At 42.7% G+C, this 26,079-nt stretch overlaps 1 protein-coding gene across 9 annotated transcripts in view; it reads right to left on the bottom strand.

Annotated features, from left to right (window-relative positions):
• The window catches only part of KIZ (kizuna centrosomal protein), a 39,016-nt gene that overhangs the window by 2,091 nt on the left and 10,846 nt on the right, over positions 1–26,079 (bottom strand). For 3 of the 9 annotated variants that reach the window (XM_015856663.2, XM_015856669.2, XM_015856668.2), the window contains 7 exons: positions 25,442–25,946; positions 23,064–23,208; positions 19,635–19,821; positions 17,022–17,181; positions 15,948–16,013; positions 8,430–8,529; positions 505–548 (listed from right to left, as the gene is read on the bottom strand). In XM_015856663.2, the coding sequence (XP_015712149.1) occupies positions 505–548; positions 8,430–8,529; positions 15,948–16,013; positions 17,022–17,181; positions 19,635–19,821; positions 23,064–23,208; positions 25,442–25,946 (1,207 nt within the window). Of the gene's footprint in view, positions 1–504; positions 549–678; positions 5,328–8,429; positions 8,530–10,493; positions 14,670–15,947; positions 16,014–17,021; positions 17,182–19,634; positions 19,822–23,063; positions 23,209–25,441; positions 25,947–26,079 lie in introns of those variants that run through there. The other 6 variants (XM_015856664.2, XM_015856667.2, XM_015856665.2 and 3 more) reach the window with 6 other exon arrangements.

The raw sequence follows: 26,079 nt of genomic DNA, 5'->3' as shown, positions 1-26,079 counted from the left end.
GCCTGCACATAGAAAAAAATTGTTTCAGATGCACATGCATGTACAGATGCTGCTGAGTGCCAACCTATGGTAACCACACAAAGACACACGCTGCTGCCCATCCGCTTCTGAACTCAGTGTTTCAAAGAGGGATGATGGAAAAAAATGTCAGATTTTTCCTCCACGAGGTGTGAAGGACATGGTTTAATATGAGAATATTGGTGGTAGGTGGACCAGATGGTCTTGGAGGTCTTTTCCATCCCTGGTGATTCTATGAACCTCCTGCTCCTATTTAGTTTAATCACCAAGTGCAAAGATCACTGCCCTTCTAAATCATGCTCTGTGAAACACGTCATCTCTGATGCAGAATTTCCCATCAATAGCTATTTGCCTGCTCCTATGCTGAGTCAGGGAAATACCACATTTCCCCCATCTCCTTAATAATGTTGTAATTAAGGGGCTTTCTGCCACTTAAACTTCCCTAAGACAGACGCGGGTTTTTATAACGTAACAGTTGGTTCTTACCTTTGGATTTTATAGCAGTTATTGCTCCCTTCCTGAATTCAGGCCTGCAAACAGGGAAAGACCATAAATATTCAGCACAATGGTGACAAAACTCAAAGACGTTCAGTTGACGTTTTTCTAAGCTATGAGATTATTAAAAAAAATCATTAACTTCAGTAACTCTTTTTTTTTTTTAGTACTTGGTTTCTGTTTTCCCCACTTTTATGTATTATAAAAGGTGGAGAAATTATCATGTAACGGGGACATTGGTCCAGATGTTCAGGCAGTGTGATCTGGAAGCAGCCATTGCTAGCACTGCTGATGTACACCAGTAGTGAATTAAAGGGACAAAGCATCAGAGCTTCATCTACCTTTTGCAGCCTTCCAGATATGCAAAGAAAGTAAAAGAAAAAAATCCAAACAAAAATAAAAGCAACCCCCGCCCCCCATTGATGCTCACTGAACTTCCTTATTTCCCATCCTGCCAGCGCACTCCTCCAAGTCAGCTACTGGGTTCCCATAGCATCACCCACGTCCCTATGTAAATGTGCAATCTTCCAGCTGCCTTTGATCTACCTTGATGTATATGCAGTTGCGATTCTGTTCTGTTAAATGACTGCTCTTGTGTCTAGAGCATCACAGGCCCTTTTGAATCTCTCAAACAAGCTGGAATCATTTTGATCTTTTGTGTGTAGCGTGTGCATTGTGTTGGTGCTGTGAAATAATCATATAGGGGCAATGATGTAGGAGAATTAACTGTTATATTAACAATCCTGCAATAAGCTCTAAAAATAAAGCTTCAGCTGATTTTAATAGGGAAGATCAAATAGGAGATATTTGTGACATTACTGTGTGAACTAGTCCCATATAAGCAAATGTCAAGCTGCAGTTTGAAGCTGTCACTACAGTCAGAACTCAATCAGCTGTCAACATTTCACACAATTTGCTGCATTTCATTTAGAGACACGGCAGCTAATACATAATTACTTGAAGCGGGGAGTTAAAACTATTCTAACTACTATCAATGAAGGCATTTGTGAAGGAGATACAAAAAGGCGGATGATTCATCGCTTGTGTCACGCCACCGTATTCACTAAGCACTTGTGATTACAGCTGGAAAGTTCAACTTAAAGCAGGGGGAGGTTTCATTACGTTACAGCTACCTATGTAACAGCAATTTCTCCTTTTAAGAGGAAGCCCATGTTAGTTGTATTCATTTTCTACAAGCTGTGAACGCCATCAGCCCCAGTGTCGCTTCTCTAAAGGGACACACAAATTCCCAGAAGTAGAACATTAAACATAGCTCAACTACGATACCAAAAGAACATTTAAGTACTAGTAACAAATAGCAGTTCTAGTTAAGTACAAACATAACTAGAAATATGTTCTTTAAGTAATTAACTCAAAAATGTGTTAGCCTTAAACAGTGCATCTGACAGTCGTCAGCGTGCCATCCAAATCCCTTTCGGTTTTATTCAGTCAAATCCCACCCTCTACTACACTCCAACGTCTGATGCAAATTCACTCACTCCAAATGCTTGCTGAACACACTGCAGAAGTCAGGTCCTCCAGGCTGAGGCCTCAAACACACCAACCACGCTGAGCTCCTGCTCGTTGTGTTGAGATTGCCTGACCCTCAGCACTCCCCAGGAGGTGCCCCACGGATCCCAAGCTCAGCCCACAGCTTGTGCTTAAGAGGAGGCAACTCCATCAAGCCACATAGTTTTCCCCTGGGGTGTAGAGTGAGAAACCACTTGTTGCTGAGCTGCAGATGGAGAGGTGACTTCCGTGGCAGACTGCACAAGAACCATTTTGCCTTCAAGTATTTCATTCAAACAAGCTCACACGGCTGACAGCTACCATTTACACTGCCTGCTGCTTTGTCTTCCACTGTCGGGAAAGGAGGTGGAAAGGCTTTATCATACAGCCTCAAAGCGACCCTTTTCTCCGCTTTGGTTCAGGCCATGACTGGACATGTGAGGGCTGTTCAGGTGGATCCAAAGCACCTGCTGAGCTGAGGACCACCATGCAATAGCAGGACCACAGGATGAGCAGTGGAAGAGCACCCACAGCCTCCAACTGCTCCAGAACCGCCTGAAGGCCTCACCGAGAAGTTGTTGTGGGCAAGGACCACCATGGCCAAAAGATGAAGCAGCCTGGTCTAGTGGGTGGCAACTCTGCCTACAGCAAATGAACTGGAGCTGGATGGCCCTTCAGGTCCCTTCCAATACAAGTCATTCTGTGATTCTAAGATTCTAAATATCGAAAAACCTTTCCCCATCCTTCCCATGAAGAAAACCGCCAGTGCTGACAAAAGGGGGGGCAAAGACAGAAGCTCATGTTCTACCAAAAAGCCAGAATTCACTACCAAAGCAGCCCACATGACAAGAGCAAGGTATCAGTGCCACAGATCAGGCAGAGAAAGGAGATGCCAGGAAACAGTTTGGCATGGGAGCTGGTGGCATACAGAGAAATGCTAGAGGGGATACAGAAAATGGCACCAGGATAACTGAAAGGCCAGGGCGGAAATAGCAACTCAGTCAAACCAAGACTGAAATAGTGCAAGATAGCTTTGTCACAGGGAATAAAATTCTTGAATTATGTCTGAAGTGTTAGTCGAGATGCAAGACAACCTTTACATTGCAAAACACCCATATTGAGAAGTCAGGAAATTCAATCGTGAAAGTTATCGTCTGTTACACAGAGGGCACAATAACCACACAGACCTCCAAGGAGAAATTTTAGGGCTATAAATGAAGTAAGGCCAGTTTCCCTGCCTTGACTAATCCCCTGTAGTGACCCTTCGATATCCATTTACACATTTGCTTCTTCCCTAAAATAATGCCAAACTCAACCCAGGCTCTAACAAAGAAATAACCCAAACCGGTTTAACATCAAAGGGCCTTTTAATCTCTCCTTTACTCTGTTGAAATAGGCTTTTTTGTGTATGTGTGTGTGCTAAAGATTCTGCAACAATAAGAAATGAAAAAGCTCCAAGAAAATATCTTTTTTGACCCCCTCTGTAAGGAAAATTAATATTAAGAGGAAAGGAAAACTAGGACAGCAAAAAAGGGCGAGTTAATAGATGTGGCACAGGGGAAAATCAAGAGAAAATGTTTCCTCTAGTCTGGGTATCGTTGTGCCACAGCACTTTTGTTGAACTTCAGTGTTTCAGTAACAAAAAAAACGAACAAAAGATAAATAAAAAGGACACCCAAATACCTTAAAAAAAAGGACAAAAACCTCAAACCCACACAGCTCACACCCACAACGTGACCCAAATAGCAAATAGTAAAAACCACCCACCTCCCAAGCATCAAGAAAAACAAAACAATGTCAAGTTTCATCAGAAAGACAAACAAACTGAGAAACGTGGGGGCTTCAGGAACACCGACACTGTGTCTGATATTGCCAGAGGTTTCAAGGCTGTGCGTCTCTTCTGCATGAAAGCAGTGCTAAGGCACCAGAAAACAAACAGAGCATTTATATTTCACAGGGCAGTGCTTCATAACCCTCAGTGAACGAAGCTTCTCCCCAATGACACGTGAGGATGCAAAGCTGCAGATTTATCTTTAAAAATCGTTTTCTGGAAACATCTAAAAGCCTTTTAGGAGTATCAAGGCAGGCTACTCGGTGCCGGTGCTTCTGATGTGACAGTCGCAGCTCAGCGTGACTCTGTGTGATAAATACACTTTGCTGTGAGCTGCAGGACAGCTCTGATGGCACCATCATTTTCTGCTGATAAGTTTACTAGAATATGGGCAGCACAGAAACGCAGTGAAGTTGCAGAGTTGGAAATGCACTAATATATCTATTCATCACGCCATTATTTGCTGAGGAACTGAAATGGTAACACCGAATTTAAGTAATTACACATGATCACTCTTACTGTAGGATACAAAGATTGACATCAAGTTACATTTAAGATCGCTCCCTGCTTCAGTGTACCATGCTGATGAAGAAACAGACCAAGATCCATCACAGTGCAAGATCCCTGCATACCACCCTTGCTAATGGCCCTGGAGCATGGCTGCTACAGCATCACTGCTCCTGTGGTGGGGGCTCTTAGGATTGAGACAAGATGTGATAGCTGCAGGACTTGTAGAAAAACATCCCTGAATTACAGCCCACCTCTGTGAGAGGTGATTTGATAACTGAAGCACTGCAGAAGGATACAACCATCAGGCAGGGTTGTATCCTACCTACACACACGTGGCTCTAAAGGCGCAGGACACTGGCTGCAGCACCCCACTCTGCCTTGCGTTCTCTAGCTTTCATTGCTCTCAATGGCAGTTCCCTTGTCCTGCTTAATGCACACCCTGGAAAATCCTGACCCTGAAGCTTTGGCATCTCTTGTCAGAGCTGCAGCCTAAACAGCCATTCTGCCTCACAAGTCCCACAAAACACCATCGAGATTTAAAATGATAGCAATAACAACACCAGGTCGAAGATGCAAAACGAATTGGAGAGCTCCTACATCAGCAAAGTCTGAGTGCCCCCTGATGGCCAACCTGCTGCTCTGCACGGCGAGCCAAGCATCCCATTAGTTATAGCCAGTTGATTATTAAATATTTCCTCCGAGAATAATTAAGAGGATAAATTACAATCCCAAAACTTTTATTTACATCTCATTAAATCTGAGTTTGTTAGAGGCAGCTTTTGACTAAAAAAAAAACAGCCTCAGGGGACGGGGCTGGATTACTTCCAGAACGCAGATTAATCAAAGTTGAAAATACTTTACACCACGTTTACGTCCTGACAAATTACATTTTTCATTTGCTTCTCGGTCAGTAACGCAGCTTTAATCTTCAGATTATTTGGAAGCCAGACAGAGCAAACAAGTCCTGAAGTAAAAAAAAAAGATAAATGGCTTGCATCAAAACCACAGAATGATCCCGAAAGCTAGTGACCTCCTCTGGCTGCAGCCATCGCTACAGGGCCGCCCAATGCCACACACATCGCCTTCTGCCTGCTCTTTCGGGGAGACTCAGGCCTGACTTATGATACCTTCTCCCCCCGAGTGGTTATAGAATTTAACATGCTCTTTCCTCTAGCAAAACCTTCGCTCTTCTGGCTAAAGTTGCATCTACAAGCAGCTCAATAAAGTAAATTAGTCCAAGGGGAAAAAAAACAACAAAAAAACTCACAACAAAAACAAACCAAGCCAGTTTGATACCTAAGGCAGAAGCAGACAATATTTGTGGGAGAAGAGGAAGCTCTGGCATGCACCTCCGAACAAAAGGGAACAAGTGGTCTTTACTCAGAGAGCAGCTTCCTATTAAGACTCAGTCCTTCGTACATTATGCCTTTCATCCCCACTCAACCACAAAATGATTTTGCTGTAGGAAATACAATGGCCGAAAAAGATTTACATTGAAAGAATCTTTAATAATAAACTGTTGCAGATCTGCCTACTTCCCCGTGATTTATAATACAATAAACATCGGATTCTATTAAGTCTCATGCACTGAAGACATGCACTGAAAAACCGAATATGAAAGAGCTCAATTCTTCCCATCTCCAGTACCATAATAGTGAAATGAGCATGTATAAATGTGCTAAGAGTATCTCTTTGCATCTTTTATAGCTTGTGTGTATTAATCTGTAAAGCTTATTAAGAAAGTCATTGCTATGCAAAGCAGCACCCAATCTCTTTCTCTTGCTTTTCAACAGAGTGCAGTGTTTAGCCAATAGGACCGGTCCCCTGCCCCTCATTCTGCATTCATAACATGCAACATTTGCACAATGTATCTCTCAAAGGCTGCTGAATAGAAAGCCTTAATACTCATGTAAACAACTGCAAACCAATTACTTAATGAATCAGGCCCACACATAATGAGGTGCCAGACAAAGAGCTATAAATGCATTTTTGCGCCCAAGCCTCCGCTTTAAAGTAAAATCCCTCAGCTGTAGTTTGGGCTTAACTGGCACATCATAATTATTGTCTCCAGGACATCAGAGGAAGCCATTTTTTTTTATTTAGGTCCAGCAGGGTCTTTTTCGAGGTCACTCATCAGCTCAGTGACAAAACAGAGCAAAGAAGAATTTATAAAAAGTACCACAGCAGTACTACACAGTTATGTTTATTCTCAAGTAGTGGGTTTCGAGACCACTTGTAAAAGCAATAAAGCACGAGAAGTGACTGCACTAAGTGGAGAGCTCACATGTGAGCGGCCAAGAAATTTCACTGCGTCCTGAGCGCAAAGCAGCACCCAGACGCTGCCACCGCGCTTCCTTCACCGCTCCTGCCTTGCTACCTCTGTGCAAAGTCCCCACATCAAGCAGCCGAAACAAGCAGTGCTCAGAAACTTCACGTTGCAAAGGGAGGATTGCTTTCCTATGCATTTTGAGCTGCTGTAAGACTGGTTGTTTTTTAAAGGAGCACCGTCGTGTACCAGTGCACTTACTGCTGCTCAGCGCCAGAAGGCATGAAGCTACAGGGAAGAGTGATGCTAAAATCTATCACAAGTGAGAATTAAAAAGAGCATTAAAGAAAAGGACATCATCTGAAAAACCACAGAAGACGCCAAACAGTACCCAGGGTTTATTAATTAAACAGTTGTCATCATTAATTCTGTGTATTTTACATGCTTATTTAGGTGCTTATGCACATATTTAGGTGCTTAACAGAAATATTGTAAGCAAGTTTCCCAGGGCTCTGTCCTCTGCCTGCTGTCCTGGGCTTCTGTGAATGACTAAATATAGCATTTCAAAATTCATCTACAGGGAAACCCTTAAAGTTCCTGACATCAAGCATTATAATTCGGAATCTCATTCTCAAGCAAAAAGAGTTCCAAGAAAATAGATTGAAAAATAAAGAGGAAAAAATAAATAAATCAGAGTTGGAGTCACGAGACCTAATCCTAAACAAAAGCACAAACATCCTTCATCAGTAAGTTATTACAGCCTGTCTTTATGAACCGTACTGAAGAACTGCGGGAAGATCGTGTTTTAATTCAGAAGGCGGAACAAAACTTGCCAAATCAGAATAGCGGTCTGCGTCAAAACTGGCCTCATCAATAACAATACAAAGAAAGCACAGAAAGATATCAATGTCTTATCAGTAGGATGAGTTAGAAATTTATCAGGATGCTTTAAAGTCTTTTCCTGAGTGCTATTAATGGCTGTCTTCAGCTGAGGAGCCACGCAACAGCAGAGCCCACTTGCAAGGCTGTTCTAATAAGAGCAGATAAGAATCTAAAGCCAAGCCAATATTTCATGAGATGGCTGTGCTATATCCTATTTTCTGCCGCTGCTTGACCACTAATTTGATTGTCGCTGTTTGATTACCGTTACACGCCCATGAAGAACACAGGGAATATCTGACACTGCTCAGGGACCCAAAGCAAAGTACTGCAGCGCTGAAAATAAAGAGGTGGTTTTTGTCTGTTTGTGTTTAAAATCAAATAAACAGCATCCTTTAGGTAACTACAAGGCCATCAATTAAACACAGTCAGTGCGAAAGCAAGACAGACATGCTGTAAATATCCCAGTATCAAAACAAGAGGGGGAAAAAAACCCCCACCAACCTGCAGACTGGGAAAAGCATGATCCAGTTACAACTAGTTTACATCTCTGCTACACTGAGAAGAAACCCATCACTTTATTTCTTGAAGACTTTATGTTTTCTGTCTGCCCTTTTCCTGACAACTTCTATTGTCTGGCCTCTGAGTAGCCCTACTGAGAGCAGCTGTACACGCTAATTTGTGGTTCACTGAGATGTCAATTGAGTCTTAAAATGAGAAAACAACAGCTGCAAAACAATACTTGGCTTTGGTGCAAATATTTTCTAAGGTGTAACAGAGTTTAAGTTGTTTTATTAGATAAACATAAATACAAGCCCTAACCTGAGATCGAGTAAAAATCATCAGACATTCAGTCACATTCTGCAGGCATTTCTCATTCCACTGAAACATTTCAAATGTTAAATCCTTAAATAACTTTACCTTGAGAGGTCACCGCTTCTTTCACTGGATGAACTCCTTTCGGAGCACATTTCTTGGCTTTCTTTCACTTCGGAACCATTATTTCCAATAACACAACCTGCTAAGTGAAAAACACAGAGTATAAATGTTCTAACAGCAGATCTGAAGACATCACAGCTGCTGTTCTCAGTGAGGGTGAATTCTGATGGTATTTTTTTTGCAAGCTGCAAAATGAACATAAAGAAAGAAAGAAAAAAAAAAGCATCTACACATCTTGCAGCATCTATCAGTACCAACTCAGAATAAGTATTTAGAAAAGCAAGTAGGAGTATTGGCAGCAACATTGGCAGCAGCTGCATGGAGCGAGCACTGCTTGGGCCAGGTGCTTCTGGCATGGAGAGGCCAAGGCTGTCTGCACAGATGGACAGAGGAGCCCTCATCCCTGGGCAAGGATGCAGCAATGGCTGCACACCTCGAGATATTTTGTTCACCATGGTGAAGATGAGTTAAAGGAATATAGAAAACAAGTCCCCTTTAATATCACTTCAGTGATCTGATGATGGCTTCTTGTGAACCCAGAAACGTTGGTGTGTTTTGACCTATTCTAGAACAAAAAAGCAAACACTGGGTTTAAGAACTGTATTGCATCACACATCAACTTTAAGCAAAACTTCAAGGATTTACGTTTTTTCTTCATTTTCTTTCTAATCCTTAAGTTCTAATTTGCTTGCCTTAATCAGGAAGGGCTACTTTCATTCTCCTCCCCTTTAAATGCATTAGTTCACATTAACATCTCTTAATACTATTTGATACACGAGTATTTTTAACCATTCACTTTCAAATAGAGAGCTACATTCAGGAGACACAAACCTTATATTTTTTATGATTTAACAGTCGATCATTCCCAAATCTTTTATCCACACTTTCCTTTACTTCCTCCCTGTTCTATGCATCTCATTCCCATTCTGTATGGACTGATTTAAGAACGTAAATAGATTCTTTCACTGGGATGGTACAATTGCTCATCTCTGTGTTTATTTCCATAGACCGTGATGCTTAAGTACAAATCATCCCACTTTACAAGGTTACTTTGCACTCCAAATTATAACTGGGACACAACGAGACCTCTACATACACGTATCTCTACAGATGTGACTGAAATGCTAAGCAAGCCCAGACCATGGAGGAATTCCAGGATGCAAGACTGGCAGTAGCTCAGAGCTGCAGACTGGGTGACGCAGGCATGCACTGAGAAAGCACTCACCATAAAGGAACCAGTATTTGTGTTTGTTTGCACATGACTTCAGGAAAGTAAAAATAATAATAAAATAATCTAACTCAGTGTAATCAGTTCAAAACCTCTAGAAATTGCTTTTGACTCCAACACCGCTCTTCAGGACAACAAACATCTGGGCTTCTACCAGAGTGGTTGCAGTACCATAGGGATCCCACTGGGCCTGCACCACCCTTACATCAAATGGGAGCACGACCTACTTGTTCTTCACCTTTGAGACCCTCTGGAGCCTAGCTTTGCCCTGTCTGTCAATTATAAAACAATACTGAGCTATCAATCCCCACTTCTGCCTTAGTTACATCAGACTTCTAGCCAATTAGTCCAACTGTTCCTCTCGAGCCTGTATGAGTCTGCTTACACACCCACATCAATGGGGAACCCTTCCAAGCCCACCACCTCACCTTTAAAGCTGAGCTTAGTATTTCATCTGGGTTGTGATACCTATAAAGCATCCAAGGAACTTTAAGCACTCAGTGCACCGAGCTCTTGCCTCATCCCCACACCTCAACAATGTGCCTGCATTGTAGCAGAAGAGACTGCCAAGTGGAAAGAGGCACTGCTTTATGATTCCCTTCAGCCAGTTCAAATGGTGATAAAGCATGAGGGCTGCTCTGAAAGTAATGTTGTGATGCTATGTTATGATGTTGGCCCATGATGCCAGAGGCAGATGTTGGTGGTACAGCAGAGGCTGAACTTTCCCACCAACATCTCATCATGTGTTGTTGCTGTGTGGCAGATGGCAGCAGAGGGGCACTGTGATAGAGTGGTGTCTGACATGGAAGTGCAGATGAAGCCAAGGTGTGTCACTGAATTCCTCCATGCAGAAAAAAGAATGGCACCACTGACATTCATCAGTGCTTGCTGAACACAGACAGGGACCAAAGAGTAGATGAGCACAGGGAGGTGGGTGGTGCATTTCAACAGTGGTGACAGTGATGTGATAGACAACCAGGTTCTGGATGGCAGCGTGCAGGTTCCTGCACGTTACTGGCAAATATGCATAGCTAATGGTGGTGACTGTTGAAAAACTGTTAAGTAGCTGCAAATGTGCTTTATCAAACAGTGTTACTGTGCCCTCTGCAGCTGTTGTAGTTGCCTTAGAAATAAATAGGAGGCATTATTTTCAGAGCAATCCACATATTTTGAAGCTCCCCAGCTCCATGCTATAAACATGGTGTTTGGTATTTACTCCATGGACAGCCAGTGCCTACTGCACAGACACAACTGAAAAAGCTTGATAAAACAGCCTTTAAGCTCAAATTGGGACGTTAATAATGAAAAGTAAGTTCTTAATCCAATTGTTCAAGCAATACTGCCAGAGAAGGGAAGCTGTTTTGCCACAGATGACACAGCTCTCCTTACATCTTTTTCCCCAGTGTATTCTTCCTTCCACTCAGAATTAGCGAAGGATCTGAGATACCACTATTAATTAAAAACACTCCACACTTTTCAACTTGGAATTAATTGTGCAGTCTGTGTGGGTCAAAGCAGCTTTCATGTCAGCTTTTACAATTTTGTTCCAAACAAAATGGGTGTATTTTTCTTCATTAGCCACCAGTTCCAGGAAAAACTGCCGTGGTTGCATAATGACACGCTGTTATTTTGTTCTGTTGAACAGCTGAAATGATCTTTGACCCAGAACTGTACCAGAGCAGAACCAGGAAGAAGATATCTTCTCCATGCACTGCCCTATGGCCAAGGTTTCAGTGTTAATCAATGTTCAGCCTTTGTGACAAGAAAGTGATGCGATGTAACCTTCTGCAAAGAGAGAAGAAGGCTCCTGGTTGTGTATTTACAGTGTTGCTAACTGTACTACCTGAGAAAAAAAGCCACACTTTTTGACCATCAAAACCAGCATCTCTGCTATGCTTAAAGCCCTTTGCTCTGCAGGGAGGGGAAAGAAGGGCAACTGGAATGACAACTTTAAGCTATCAAGAGCAATTAGTCATTATTTCCAATAACAGTCAAGAATCACATATGTAAACACAAGTAGCTGGAGGGCAAATGATCCCTGCACCTTTGCAAGCTCAACTCAGACACAGATCTGTACCTCCCTTGTATGCAAGTGAGTATTCCACAAAAAGGAACTTTGACTTTTCTGTGTACTTTTGGCAACGATCAAATAGTTAGCAGCTTGGGTATTTCAGCTGTCACTACACTACAAAGTTAATAATGCCTTGAAAGGAATATTATCAGGATCAGCTGAGCCTGCAAGCTGTGTAGTTTTAGTTACCTTGGCAATATTTATTATATTCACATTCAGGAGTGCTGCTCGGTCCAGGCTACCACGCTGCTAGCTGTGGCACGAAAATAGGGAACTAACAATAGCTCCTGCCCAGAGGAACTTCAAATCTGAACAGCCTCCTCCACCACATTAACACTAATTACGGCACTTGCTGATCATCCACAAAGAGCCATCTGGGATTAAACATAGGATATCGGCTGCCTTGCCACTGCCAGAACACAAACAGCCACTGTGCAAACCTCTGCCTTGGGACCAGAGGCTTGAGTGATTCCTACACACAGCTTTTATACGTGCTGATTTCCCTTGTGATAAAGCAGAAAACTTGCTTACAGGGAGAGGATAAAGGCTACCTGCGAATCTGATAGACGCATGTGCTCTTCTGATAAAAGGAGGCGATAGGAGGATGAGCAAACAGATAAAAAGATCTCCACATTAAGAGTGAGCAGAACTCTGCAGTGGCCAGTAGCCAGAAGGAGGTCAAATACCAACAAATATTGCCCCTGCTTTCCTTTGAACGAAGAAAGGATAGAACACTCTCAGCATAACAATACACCAATGCATGATGCTGCCCTCTCAAGAGGGTACACACCTGATGACCAGAGGGCTCAAGGAATCCTGATGGTGCAAGCCATCCCAGTGAGAGCAGTTCCAAAAGTTGCTCCCTCCATTTGAAGACTGAACAAAGCTTTACACTCAGAATTCACAACAGAAGCACTTAAGACGTCTTCCCCAAACTTACTCAAGTTGAGCAGTGTAAAATATCACCTGTTGGAGAATGTAATCCAAACTAATTTAAGCAAAACGTACAATTTGATGCTGTGCCAAGGCACTTCTGTCAAACCAACAGTGATTAATCACGTATAGATGAACTTCTTTTATTTTTTGGCAACAGCAGCTTGTAATGGATTGATATCAAATGAAGCAAAACGTTGGGTAGACTTAATAATGCTTTGTTAGCGCACTCCAAGTGGAAACTCAGAACCCTTTCAAGTCCAACTCAAAGAAGGACCACACGGGGAATGATGTGTGGGCGTGGGAAACGTGTTGGTAGGATTATTGGCTCGTTAGAGGTGACCTAAAAAGGAAAACAGAATTGGTTTTGTGCCCTTTCATGTATCCCTACGATACGTGAGAAGGACCATTTTATTATTATTTACACACACACATGTATGTTTTTAATACTATTATTATCCTCTAGAGGGTTTTTCCTCGTTTCTTCATTAGAGATTTTTCTACCTCGAGTAGAAATGCCTGATGAGCAGAGAAGTAATGCCATTTTTATTCCACTACTTTACAGCTTCAGCATCTATTTAAATCAAAGACATAAATAGGAAGAGAATCTGTTTTTGTTGAAGGTTTAACAAACATACTCCTTCACTTAAACCAGCAGTTTCCTACTCATGAGACATTTAAACCATCATCTGCAAAACCCAAAATAATGGATTTTATCATTTTTAATCTCCCATCACTTGCCTACCTGAGGAACAGGTGAAAGGCAAACCATTTTGTTATGTGTCTTCCCAAGATAAAAAAAAAACAAAGCATCCAGCAGGAGAAGCAGAATGGATCCATATACACTCCTCTATCCTTATGTAGTTTCAGGAACAGCAAGGTTGCCACTAATAAAATGTAAGTGAGATCATAGGCTGAACGGTACCTTACACAACACAAAACTCTTTTTGAAGTCTCTCAGTACAACGTGGCTCTGCAGGATTAAGAAGGGGCTCTATGAAGGAAATCATCTTGAAGTAGAAGCTGGTACAAGGTGGATCAATCTTGAGCCCTGAGCTAACAGCAGGCTTGGAAAGAAAGAAATCTTTATTGCCACAAACAGAAATATTTACAGAATATTAAAATATAGTATGTGGTTTTGTTGTGTTCCCCCCTGCCCCGTAACAGAACAAAAAAAGAATAAACCAGAACTATAGATGCACCTGTGAATTCCTATTGGGAAAGACTCTCAGCTCTCACAATGAAGTCTGGGAGCATTGAGGTTTTGACAATGTTTAAATCAAAACTTACAGCCCTTAAGGGATGCAGTAAGCACTGAAAATAAATGGAGTTTATACCCATTATATGTACAAAATATGTATATATAAATTAAACAAAACGATCGTGTGTAGCAGACCATCTAAAGACAAAAAACTAAACCCCACACAAGTCATTGGAGCCCCAAAGGCAAGGCTGAACAATTTCAGTGCTGTAGGGCTTGTAATGGTGAGCACAAGTCAGAGAGTGACAGGCGGGGAGAAAGAACAAGAAGCCTGGAGAAGATGATGGGCTGAAGATGAATCGTGGCTAAAAGGAGCAACTTTGCTTTCAAGTGAAATATGAAAAGCTTCACTCCTAGAGACAACGAGAATGCTGGCCACTGCAAACATGCTGCCAAAAAAAAAGTACCTAATAAAGCAGATTCAAGAAGAAAGCATTTGTAACTTCAGTTACCATTTGCAGTAGGAGGAGTTTCTCAGCACTTTTACAATTAGGAAATATCGGTACTTGCACATCCATTCCATGAGAAGCTATGAGAGTGATGTGGTTCAGCTCTAGACCAGCTGCAGCCCAGCCTGAGAGCCACGTTCCCAGAAGGAATTGCCAATATGGAAAAGCTGCTGGGCTTCATGGCTTAAAACGGCCATGCTATGTCCTGAATCCAGCATGGGTAGAAGCAAGCCAGGAACCTGGGCAGCTACACACGTCCAAATTCAAGCCTCTGTTCTCCCTTAAAAAATAAAAACACATCTGCGATGGCATTAATTAGAAGAAGCCACCATTCCTCTCACTGTTCTTGCTGGTGATGTCTGCAGATGACAAAGCTTAAACCAAAATCCTCTTAAATCACAGACAAAATCAGAACAGTCCCAAATTCTGCCAAACCTCTGATGAATTTTCAAGTAAGTGTGCTTTATATCAGGAGAACCATTTAAGTGGCCTGTGTGCTTTTAATTCACCCCCCCAAAAAATAATGCTAATCGGCGCAGCTCATGTTTTACAATGTGCAACTGAAGGACATTTTAAGCAGCAAGAAAAACGAAAGCGTGTTGCCCTCAAAGCCTCAGAGAAAGCAAAAATATTCTAAGTTTTATGTGGCTAACACAGTAATATTATAGCTGCAGTATAATTCCGGGATACGAGAAGCACGTTTTTATATTTCAGCTGCAAATTAGGCTCAAAAAGCAGTGGAGGAAAACCTCCATAGAGAAATGAATTGCCCTCCGATAGACAGGCTATTTTTAAGTCGTAAAACAGCAGGAAAGCAACAGCAAGCGCTGTATAAACAGATGCCCTCGCACCTTTCTGTCGGAGTACACACCTGCATCAATAAACAGTTAGCCAAACATGCCCATTTATAAGGAAGCAGCCCACGACTTTGCAAAATATCAGGCAAAAGCAAATTGAGACTTATTGCAAAAAGCTCTGCCCGGAATACTAACGCGTTATTGATACTTCACAACGCAAGGATCCTAAGCCAGCCTAATGCATCTGCTGCGGGGAGATCTGAACATGGCTTGATAAAACCTTATTGCTCAAAATTTGGTGTTATCAGGCAGCTTTTGTAACAGAGGCAAAAGCACAGCTTCCTGTCTAGCGGGATTTTTCCCCCGCGCTTATTCTAATGATACACATTCAATTACGAGAGAAAAGAAAAGAATCAAATCAGAAACATCTGTAGTTTGCCATATAATTACTGGATCTTCCCCACGGAGACTGACCTCTGTAACACCGATACGAGGACCTGAAAGGCTCAATGACGGGATATTCGCGCGGTTTAAATGTGTAACATGATTACAAGGAATTAAATAGGCACCGTTATTTTCCATCTTGGTTTACGTGAAGATGAGTGCGTACTTTATGATCCCGCGTTTAATCTTTGTGCTCAGTATGTAGGAGCTGAATTTACTCACTATTAGCGGACCCAAGCCCCTAAAAATGCTGTGTTTTGATTATATAATAAAGTTGAATACCACATTTGAGGTTAATATGCAGCCATTACTTTTACCTGTAATAGGAATCTTTCCTACCACGCTTTCTTCCCCGCTCTCATCTTCACACCAGCTTGTGACTTCTGTATGTGAACACACCATAATGAAACCCATTTCAAAGTGGCAGCGATCAGACTGGTTTGTTTTCTTTTAAGCCCTACTCCCTTTAATTTCTCACTTTTGTTATCTCTTATTTATTGATCTAAACTATCCATTACCGTTCTTAAAAGAGTCGCCTACTGTGAACTTTACTCGAATGCGGAGCTGCTGTGTCTCTGTAGCTCCCAGAGAAAAGGAAAAGCTAACCAAATGTCTTAAATAATTTAAGACCCAATGGGATTTCAGAAACAAACAGCCAACAGTAACTCTGCGATCTTGTCCAGCAGCCCGACAGCCACGGCATAGATCATACCCACCGCTGAAAATTAGTTTAAATCAAAGTCTCAGTCTCCTCCGTGGATAAAAGTGGCGTGGATTTAGGGGGCCTAAATCAGTTTGTTTACATGTGCTGTGTGAAGAGCGTTGCAACCTAATTGCCTGTCTCTTCTGGACTTTGATGTGAGGGATGCTCTGAGAGCAGGCTGAGCAAGTTCCCGTCACCAGTTACTACACAGCACTAATATATTACTTCCTTATCTGAAGAAATTAACTGGATTTTCACAAACATCCACCTTCTAAGAATGGTACTGCACACCTCTTAGCACCAACCCTTTCACAGAGGAAAATCTGCTCTGCATTCCAGCTTCATAAAAAAACCAAACCAAAGCACAGCTAAGATATCACACCATTTCTAAACAGCAGGCATTTTCAATATACACCTATGCATAGGGAACCTATAGCTGCCACAAGGTTTGATTTTCTAACTCAATTGAGAAAAATAGTCCCAGTACATAGAGTTCACATTATGAAGTAACAAGAATGACAAAAATACGGAGATGTTTAAGGCAATCACCAGAAGCTCGTTACAAATATTAATTCCCGGTAGCTCTAACAAAGTCCCTGGCAGATTCGGATGGAAAACACACTTATATCTCGCAGCAGAGCTTGGTGGCAGCTCAGAGCACACAGACAGAGCTTTTAGCACTTGTTACCTTGTTTTCCTATGCCGTCGAGCCACGGAACATGTTTTGCCTGCTCCATTTCCCTGCCGTCATTTGGGATCGATGGCAAGCTGTAAGATGATTCATTACTCTGAACAGATGACCTATCTCCACACTCTTCTGCAAGGACCTCTCTCAGCAGCGGTGGAGCCTGCAGCATTAAAAAATAAAAACAAGCACAGCCCTATTATTCTGAGTCTCGAGAGGCAACGGTTTCCAACGTACATTTAGGCTAATCTATACTTCACAGAGTAATCTGCTTGCAGGGTATTTCTGCTAGATGCTGAATTACCTCTGAGTTAAATCAGTGCTAGCACAGGTACTGCATTCTGCCTTTGAGTAACATAAAATTGGAATTCTTCTTTTGCTAACTAGGTTTTCTGGAAGTTGCGGTCTGTGCTACATGTACCCACTGCAAGCACAAGAGACTGAATAAAAAGTTTCACTTTTCTCATTTTGGGTACAGCAGTAAGGCAAGTTAGCAGGCATTGCCAGCAACAGCTGCAACAAAAACCACCACCAAGGTCAATGAAGCTGAAGCCAGAAGATCCAATCTGACATCAGCTTCTGATAGACTCGACTCAGATTTTAACCTGTATTGTCACAGCATGTTCCTCAAGTTCAGTTTCTCCTGTCAGTGTGCAGATCCATGCAGCAGCTCTAGCCTGACCTCTGTTAATTGAATATTACTTTTGATGTCCCCAAAAAACTAAGCAGGAAGTAGATGCTTTTATAGGGAGCAGAACCAAGCGTAAATATGGGCAAGTTATACAGCTTTGGGGGCATTATTCTTTTGTCTTGGTTACTCACAGGGCATCCTTTTGTTTTCCTTCTGTGTCACAAAGTACAGACCTGATTCTTCAAATCTACAAGTTTTTTTTCCTCTTATTATCTGTTTAATAAATGAGCCAGCTTTCAGCAACACAAACCAACATCGCAGAGATAATCCCAACTACTTTAACTTCCTCTATTTACGCTTATCTGAGAAACTGGAAAGGCTTTGAGACCAAAACCATGTGGGGCTTGTGAGAAGAGTTTTCTTTCCAGCATCCACCCCCTCCTCATCCACGTTTATTTGGGAGCACATCATGGCAGCATTTAAGTCTCAACTTGCACCGCTGCTGTTCTGTGCTTGGAAATCAGATGTTTCAATGAAGAAAACACATCATTTTACATTATACATTTAACAGGATAGATTTTCTAAAATATAAAAGTAGATGTTGAAGGGATATGTGTGGGCCACAGTAACGTGTAGCAATAAGCAGATCATTATATATATTTATGCATAAAGCTTGTGTTGCCGAGCTTTGTCTTAGAAAAAGTTTCTGTATAGGATTTTAAATGTATATTTACTATTTTTCTGCCACACCAGCAGTTATTTTTCTAATATTATTAAAACAAAAACATTAAAAAAAAGAAAACAACCCAACAGATTGGACTGCTTTGCTAATGTCACACTAGAAATTAGAGGGGGAAAAAGTTTGAAGAATATTTTTGCTCTGGTGTTATTTCATATTATAGATAAACATGTATGTATGTGTATGTACATGTTTCTCTTTCCATGTAAAGGTAATGCATTTCAGGATTACTTGGTTCTTCAGTTTCCCACTTCCTCTGGAAATGATCTCCCTCTTTCCTTTTGCATAGACATAAAGAAGAAAATGTCCAACAAAAATTGAAGTTAGTTCATAAATACCCAGTTAGAGATTAAAAAGAGCACACGTGCAGCTATCTGTAAAATGCCCTGCATATTTAACATACCAAACATAATTCTGTTTCTTTAAAAAGAAAAAAAACCCACTATCGCTCATGATAAAAAGCTATTAAGCCACAGAGAAAGACAGATGATATAAGCCTCACGATAAATTTGCACCATGGCAAAACGCGTTAGTTTCTTAAATCAGTAACAGGCCCAAAGGGTGGAAAAGATGTTGCAATGATCTTTGTGAGCTGCTTTCTTCATGGGGCAAAGCCCACAGACACATAGAAAAATCTAGGTTCTCTCTACAGACACTTCCTAGCCATCTCAAAGATGGATTAATGAGTGCTACTCGCTCATCCTCCCTGGGTATACCCAAGTAATGGGCAGAGCTAAGAGGCACAGGGCTGCTTCACTTTAACTGCATGTGCATTTTAGTCTCTTGCTGCCAATTATTTAGATGCTCATTTACATACATTTATATAGATATACACAGAAACATGCATGTATGTTCATATATCACTCCCTACAACCTGAAAGGAGGCTGTGTGAGGTGAGTTGGCCTCCGCTCCCAGGGAACAGCAGCCATGGGAGAAGAGGGGATGGCCTCACGTTGTGCCAGGGGAGGTTCAGGTTGGCTGTTAGGAATAATTCCTTCTCCACAGAGCGGTGATGCAGTGGCACAGCTGCACAGGAGTGGTGAGGTCACCGTCCATGGAGGTGTCCCATGGCCATGGGGATGTGGCACTGAGGGATGTGGGCAGTGGGAATGGTGGGGGTGAGTTGGGGCTGGACAGAATGATTTTAGTGGTCTTCTCCAACCATAATAATTCTATGACTTAACAAACATACTTAAAGCCTCAGGACACATCATCACAGAGGCTCCCTGCACCCCCAAAACTGACCTGGCTTCCTGGTGCCTCCTCACCCGAATCCAGCGTGCTGTGTAACGCAGCTGCCAGCTCCTCAGTGCACAGGTGCTCATGTTTCAGTGTGGCCACATCTGACTGCTGTCCTGCCTTGGCCCTGGGGAGCTCACAGAGGTCACTGGTCTCCAGGTCTTCCTTCAGACTCCCATCCAGGCTGCAGAAGCTACAAAATAAAGCAAGCGAAAAGTTTATTTAAAGCCCAGAGAGACAGCCAGAATAGGTATGGAGGTCAAGTTCACCTGCAGGCCCTTCCTCAGTTCTCCCTCAGAATCCTCCAACAATTAGGTCTTTATGAGAACCCTACCGTCAGAAGTCTGAAATTTAATTTTAAGCACAACTACAAAGCCCTTCCCAACTTGTGCAATTAGGTGAACAGTGCCACAGAGTGACAGCCAGGGTAACCTGGTCCTACTTTTGTTAACATGGGGGAGGTCGGTGACTTCTTTGCTCTTTTACCCCAAATATATTGTTTTTCCTGTTGTTATTCTGTACCCCGGCAAAACATTATTAGCCACTGAGTGGATGCTCTCTCTCTTGGGAATTTACTGCATATGCAGAGAGCAGGGCTGCAAAAAGTGATAAATTGAGGAACAAGCATTTGTTGGCAGCACCTAGCATCAACTTCACTGCAAATCCTGACTTAGAGAAACAAACAAGTAGAAAATAAACCATCAAAGCAACCCACAGACTTCTTTGTTTGTTTTTTTTTTTAAGACTGAAGTGTTTTCCTCTCATATTCCCTCCTCCCAGCTGAGGAGCCAGGCAGCTCCTGTATTCCCAGTCATTTCTTTCCAGCTGTTGGGAAATGGAATATTTCAAAGTCATACAGTATTTGCTGAAAATAATAATAATAATCATGAATACCTCAGAAAAATAGTGAAACTGCTGTAAATCACAAGGAGGTTCAAATGGTTGCAAGCAGTAAGAGAGGGATCAGGATTTTGCTTTTTCCTTTCATTTATATGAACTACACAGAGCACACAAGCCTGGAAAAGGCATGTTACATCTTCCTACAATGTGCTATTTTCCTTCGATGGTCAAACATCAGCTTCTTTATCCCCGTATTCCCTGCAGCATTTCCCCATCAGCTGCTCAGGACATCAACACAGTGGAGCTGGACCTGACACTGAGCTCTGCAGCAGGGAGAACCAAAGCCCTGGAAGGAGGAGTGCTCCATAGTATGGCAGAGCAGGACCTCAGAGAGCTCTTCCTGAAGGTGTACCTCCACAACGACCCAAACACAGACTTCAGCAGTGAAGCAAAGCAGACTGAGCCTTCCCAAGGGTAAATCTGCCCGCTTTGTGTGGCAGATTCCAGCTCAGGCCTCCAGCAGCACTGAGGATCCTGGCTTCACACTCAGGTTTTTGTGCAGAAGCCGACAGCTACGCAGCCAGCCTCGCTTCATCGACTAAAAGCTCTGCACTATTTTGTAATTACGTTAAGATACAGCAGAAGTTTTGCTTTCTATCAGTCTGTTCAGCAACGGCCAACAATTAAGCGAGAGCTGCTCTGCATTGAGCGGAGTTTCCTAGACATCTGATCAGCTAAACAATGCCAGGGAGATCGCATACACAGTTAAACAGTGCTTTTTCTTCCCCCAAAGTCTTACAAAACCTGTATTTCAGCGGCCGGCTCGTTTCCTATTGTTTCCCTCCCCCTGGGTGGTCCTTCCAGGGTGCCACTTGAGAGGGATACAATAACAAAAAGGGAAGGGGAAGGAAGGGACACCAGCATAAAGAAAAACAAAATGTATGACAATCTGCAGCAGGCTACGGATCAGAGGTCAGCAAACAAGAGGTCCTTCTCTTTTACAGGTTGCTTCCTGGAAACAGTCTGATTAAGCTGACAGCTTGAATTATGTGTTACATTTTGTAATGCACAATCCATCTGTGCTAAGTCCTCTTCAATGCAGCTGAAGCAGCACAGGCATAAGCTCTGCCTTTTTCCACCCCTTCAACACCGGCCTTAAAATAGTCATCATCTTTCTGCACGCTAATTCTCAGAGACCCTTTCCCCATCCATTTTTAAGCCCCGGAATAAAGGGCAGGGTACCCTGAGGAATGCCAAAAGGACAGAGCCCACCAGAGGGGTGAGGCAAAAAACGAACAGACCCGCAGGGCCGGCATCCCATCAAGCTCTGCAGATGCAGCACAGGGTGTGGAGATGCCCCACGGCACAAATGGGCTTTGGTTCAGCCACCATTTTTAATAACTGTGATAGCAAAGTGGCATCGCCCCACCAGGAGCTGTCAGCGAGCCTCACAGCCTGCACAGAGTGACCTTTCCCTGCAGCATCGCCTCTCCTTGGTTAGCAACCTGACAGTGTTATCAGGATTAGTGCTCCTCCAGCTGCTAAAGGCAGGCTGAAACTCAGTTTAAAAAAAAGAGGAAAAAAAAGCCTTGCCCTGTGGTAAAATACAACAAACAAACACTTCCCAGGGGAAAAAATAAAAGCCAACTTCTTTTCCTTATGCCTCAAAAAAGACCTTGTTACAACGATGTCTCTGAAGTAAAGCACTTCCCCTAAAAAACCTGGGATACACAGTGCAGATTTTACTTGCTGTTGATTGAGCTAAGACATCAAAACCGCCTCCATAGCAGTATACGTAAACGAAGCCCACGCTCTAATTACTTGGAAACTTCTCCTCAAGACTTCCAGCTCATGAATTACTTTGCAAGACTCAGGAACACGCACTGAATTTCAAGTGCATCGGAACAACACACTTTGAAAGAACTTGTTACCAACTCAGCAACAGAGAGGCTACGTATCACTCCTCGGCATCTTTCATGCCTGCCATTTCTGAAACTTTATCTGCATTTCAGTTTTCCATTGAAACAAATTTAAATTTGGATCTCTTCTGCAGATACACACAGCAGTGGAGATGGCACTTTCTCGGCCTTGAGAAACTAAGGTATTCAGCTTAGCATGATGTGAGAGGAGATACTCCCCATTCTGGTTTTAGTCATGCTCCAGAGATAAAGCGAACAGTAAAACCTTTCTTATAATTTAGCTGGCTTCAGAAGCACTGCACAGTATTTTTGTCTGCTCCTGAACAACAAGGCATCGCTAACATCTACCAGGAGAGAACAAAAGGTTAAATTGCCACCGCTCAGCTATGACTTCTCCAGCAAAGACAAGTACCCTGTGCAACTTCCCTGCAAAATGTTATGATTAACAGGTGTCATGCAAAACAAAAACTGTGTGTAAGCTATTTAGATGTAAATTAGATGATGTTTCCGTAGTGAGCAGCCTGATGCAAATGTGAAATGATAAAGTTGCACAAGTGTATATTGGTGGCCATTAGTAGCTGCTCAAATGGCATCTATTAAAATAGGGACTGACAGTGAGAGCGGTCCCTAACATGACGCGAACACAAATATAGGAAGAAGAGATGTGAGGACATACCCATCAGACACTGAGCTGCCCAAGGGCTCATCCTCTGCCGTACAGCAGCTGGGTAGCTGCAAAGAGGAGCTCTCTGCTGGGTGGGTACTGCTGCTGCTGTCATCCTGGCTGGCTGCCTGCTGGGTGTTCAGGTTATATTGGGGTCCTGGAAAAACAAGTAATAATAAGATTACTCCCAGAACATTAGCAGAATTTGTAAATTGTGATGTACGGAATTAGGACAGGATGAGCTACTTAGTGCACTCTCCCACCTCAAAGGTGGCAGCCAGCATGCCTGGGATTGCATTGGGCTTTCCATGCCCCCTCCCAACATTTCATGTCCTTCTGCGCTTCCCTCGCAAGGGGGAGTTCAGGCAGGCCCTGGCCATGCTCCCAAGTTTGAGTTTGAAACCAGAGCTCAAAACCAGCCACAATCAACCCTGCCATGAAAATCACTACCGCAGAATCATCTCCTACCTCCCCACATTGCCTTGGGAGATGCAAAGAAACAGACAAGCTTGAAAAAGGTTTTTCAGGATAAAGCTTCAGAATAGTTTCCCCGTGTTGGGAGGAGTAGGGTGGGAAATGGAGCAAGGAGAAATACACCTGGAGAGCCTTCTTTCTGACACATCTTCTAAATCTTGCAGAAGAAACACAAGCTTCAGTGGCTTTTATATTCAGCATATTAGTTATCTTCTTGAAATAAGAAGAGCACAGACATAAACTGTGCCTAATAATAAAATTTTTTCTTTAAACAACAAAAATTAAATGGGCCAACCATTGCAGTTGTATATTAGCATTGCCACAGAAATTCCCATGGTTTTGAATGAAACAGTATTCACAGCTAGTGGTACAGCACCCAACAATTCAGCTCATCTCAGGCATAGGTTCCCTGAGGCCCCAATTCTTGAGGGCTGTGACAAATGGCAGCTCACACCAGGACCTTCTGTCCCCATGCAAAGCCTGACAGTGTTGACATGGAAGCACGTAAGATGAAAGACAACATCAGGACAGAAGTTATTTAGGAATGAATAAAGAAATGGAAAAAATAATAATAAAGAAAAAAAATTAAGAAAGGAGGCCAGAAAAAATAAATCCACAGAAGATCATCTGATGGAGATGCCAGTTATTGACTATAAAGACCATGATCGTTACAGGACAGGAGTCCCTTCATATTAGGGTTGCCACTAGTTTCCACTAGGAAAAGCTCAATCTTAGCATTTCCTACATAGCTTGGAAAACTTAAAAGCTAGAAATTGCTGTATCAACTGGCAGGGGAGGGGAAGATATTTCTGCTAGGTCTTACAGAAAAAAAGCCAAAGAAACAGTTACTTAGAGACAAATCTTCATTACTGAGATTTCAAGAACAAGTCTGTTAGCTTACTTCAAAGTGAAGCAGGAAAGAAAACATTTTGCCATGATAGCAAAAGAAAAGGTGAGAAGCAGCCTTTAAGCGCAGCCTTCCATTCTCATACATGTACATCCCAGCTGGAAGACAAGCATCACATCCCTCAAGAAAGTAGGGAACAATTCAGAACAAATAATAGTTAATCTAGTCTCCTGCATGGAAGTGATGATTCTTGGTCTACATTTGCAAATTCACTTTTCAGAACTATTCTGAATAAGCATTTGAAGAATGAAATCAATCCAAAATAGAGATTTCCTATTTTGCCAGTAAATTAAGTTGACATTAAACCTCTTAAAAACAGGCTCAAACAACTTCAAGACAATTGTAGGCACAGCAGTGAAGAAATCTTCGCTTTCTTTTAGCTCCCAAGTTAGACTTGACCAAGCCTCGCATCAACTAGAAAAGCAGTGTGCCTTGGATGAATGAAGGACATTCATTTTACTTTACTGAATAATCATCCAGTGGGGTAGAGATCCCTCTCATATTTGGGGTCCATCTTAAGCAGGCTGCCAGGACAAGGCAGCCTTGTAGAAGGTACTACAGGACTGACAGCAGCGCAAAAGGTCCAGGTTCGGCTGCTCACTGCTAGTTTTTGCTTTACACATCCCCATCCTCCTCCTCTCCCCAGCTTTGGTCTGCTCAGAATGAAAAGCAAAAAGCTAAGACCCTGAAGATGGAGCAGGGGATATTCAGCAGGTATTCTGCTGTCAGGGGTGAGCAAAAAGAGCAGGAGCCTCAAAATGCCCCAGCTAAAGAATGAAAATCCAGCAGCTTTCATCGCCAGTGAGACTTTGATGAAAAACCTAGGAGGAAACAGACAAGAAAAAAAAAGTAGAAAACGAACAAAAAAAGAAGAAAACAGATGAGAGTTCTACTGCTCTTCAACCAAAGTATAAGAGCTGTAGGCAAAAACCCAGCAGCTGCATGCATGTGTGTGTTTGGGATGTGTGTGTGTGCTGCAGCAGCACACTGGAGCAGAGGTTCCACATACCAGAGATGCTGGGCTCAGGGGCAGGTGCCAAGAGGACAGGGTGCTCACAGACTTCTTTTGCACTTGTTACCAGGTGCTTGTGGGTCATCACCTCCTCCACTGATGTATCACTTGCTAAGTCAGCAGTGCTGCTCTGCACACGTCCTCCATTGGGTAATGCTGAGCAGAGTTCACTGGAATTTTTGTCTTCTTTAAAATTCAGAAGACTGCTGTGCAAGCTGCTGTCTCTGATGGGCATCTCCTCCATGGGGAGGCCCAACTTGCCACCTTGCTCATCAGGCTTATTGTCACGCTCCGTGTCACCACCAAATTGTGTGGGATGCCTGTCTGTATCATCACCACGCAAGGTTGTCAGTCTGCTGGGGCAGGCAGCAGGCTGCGGGGGTTCCTGCTGCACACTGCAGGCAGACATGCAGCGGCCTGTGAAGAATGGCACCGGATGATGCAACCTTCTGGACACAGCTGTCTTGACATGAATTCCTGCCTGCCTTGCAGCCTGTGGCATCTGGAAGACACAGGTGCAAGATGGTTAAAGAATCAAACAGGTAGCATGCTGCAAATGAAGCTTCTTGAGGATTGTGTGCTAGTTTCTGAAGGCATAGACAACACATTCTTCTGTCCACTTGCTTTAAAGTAAA

The sequence above is a fragment of the Coturnix japonica genome, chromosome 3 (genome assembly GCF_001577835.2).
Source record: "Coturnix japonica isolate 7356 chromosome 3, Coturnix japonica 2.1, whole genome shotgun sequence".
In the NCBI taxonomy this organism is placed as follows: Eukaryota; Metazoa; Chordata; class Aves; order Galliformes; family Phasianidae; genus Coturnix; species Coturnix japonica.
This window is presented reverse-complemented; position numbering and strand designations above follow the sequence as displayed.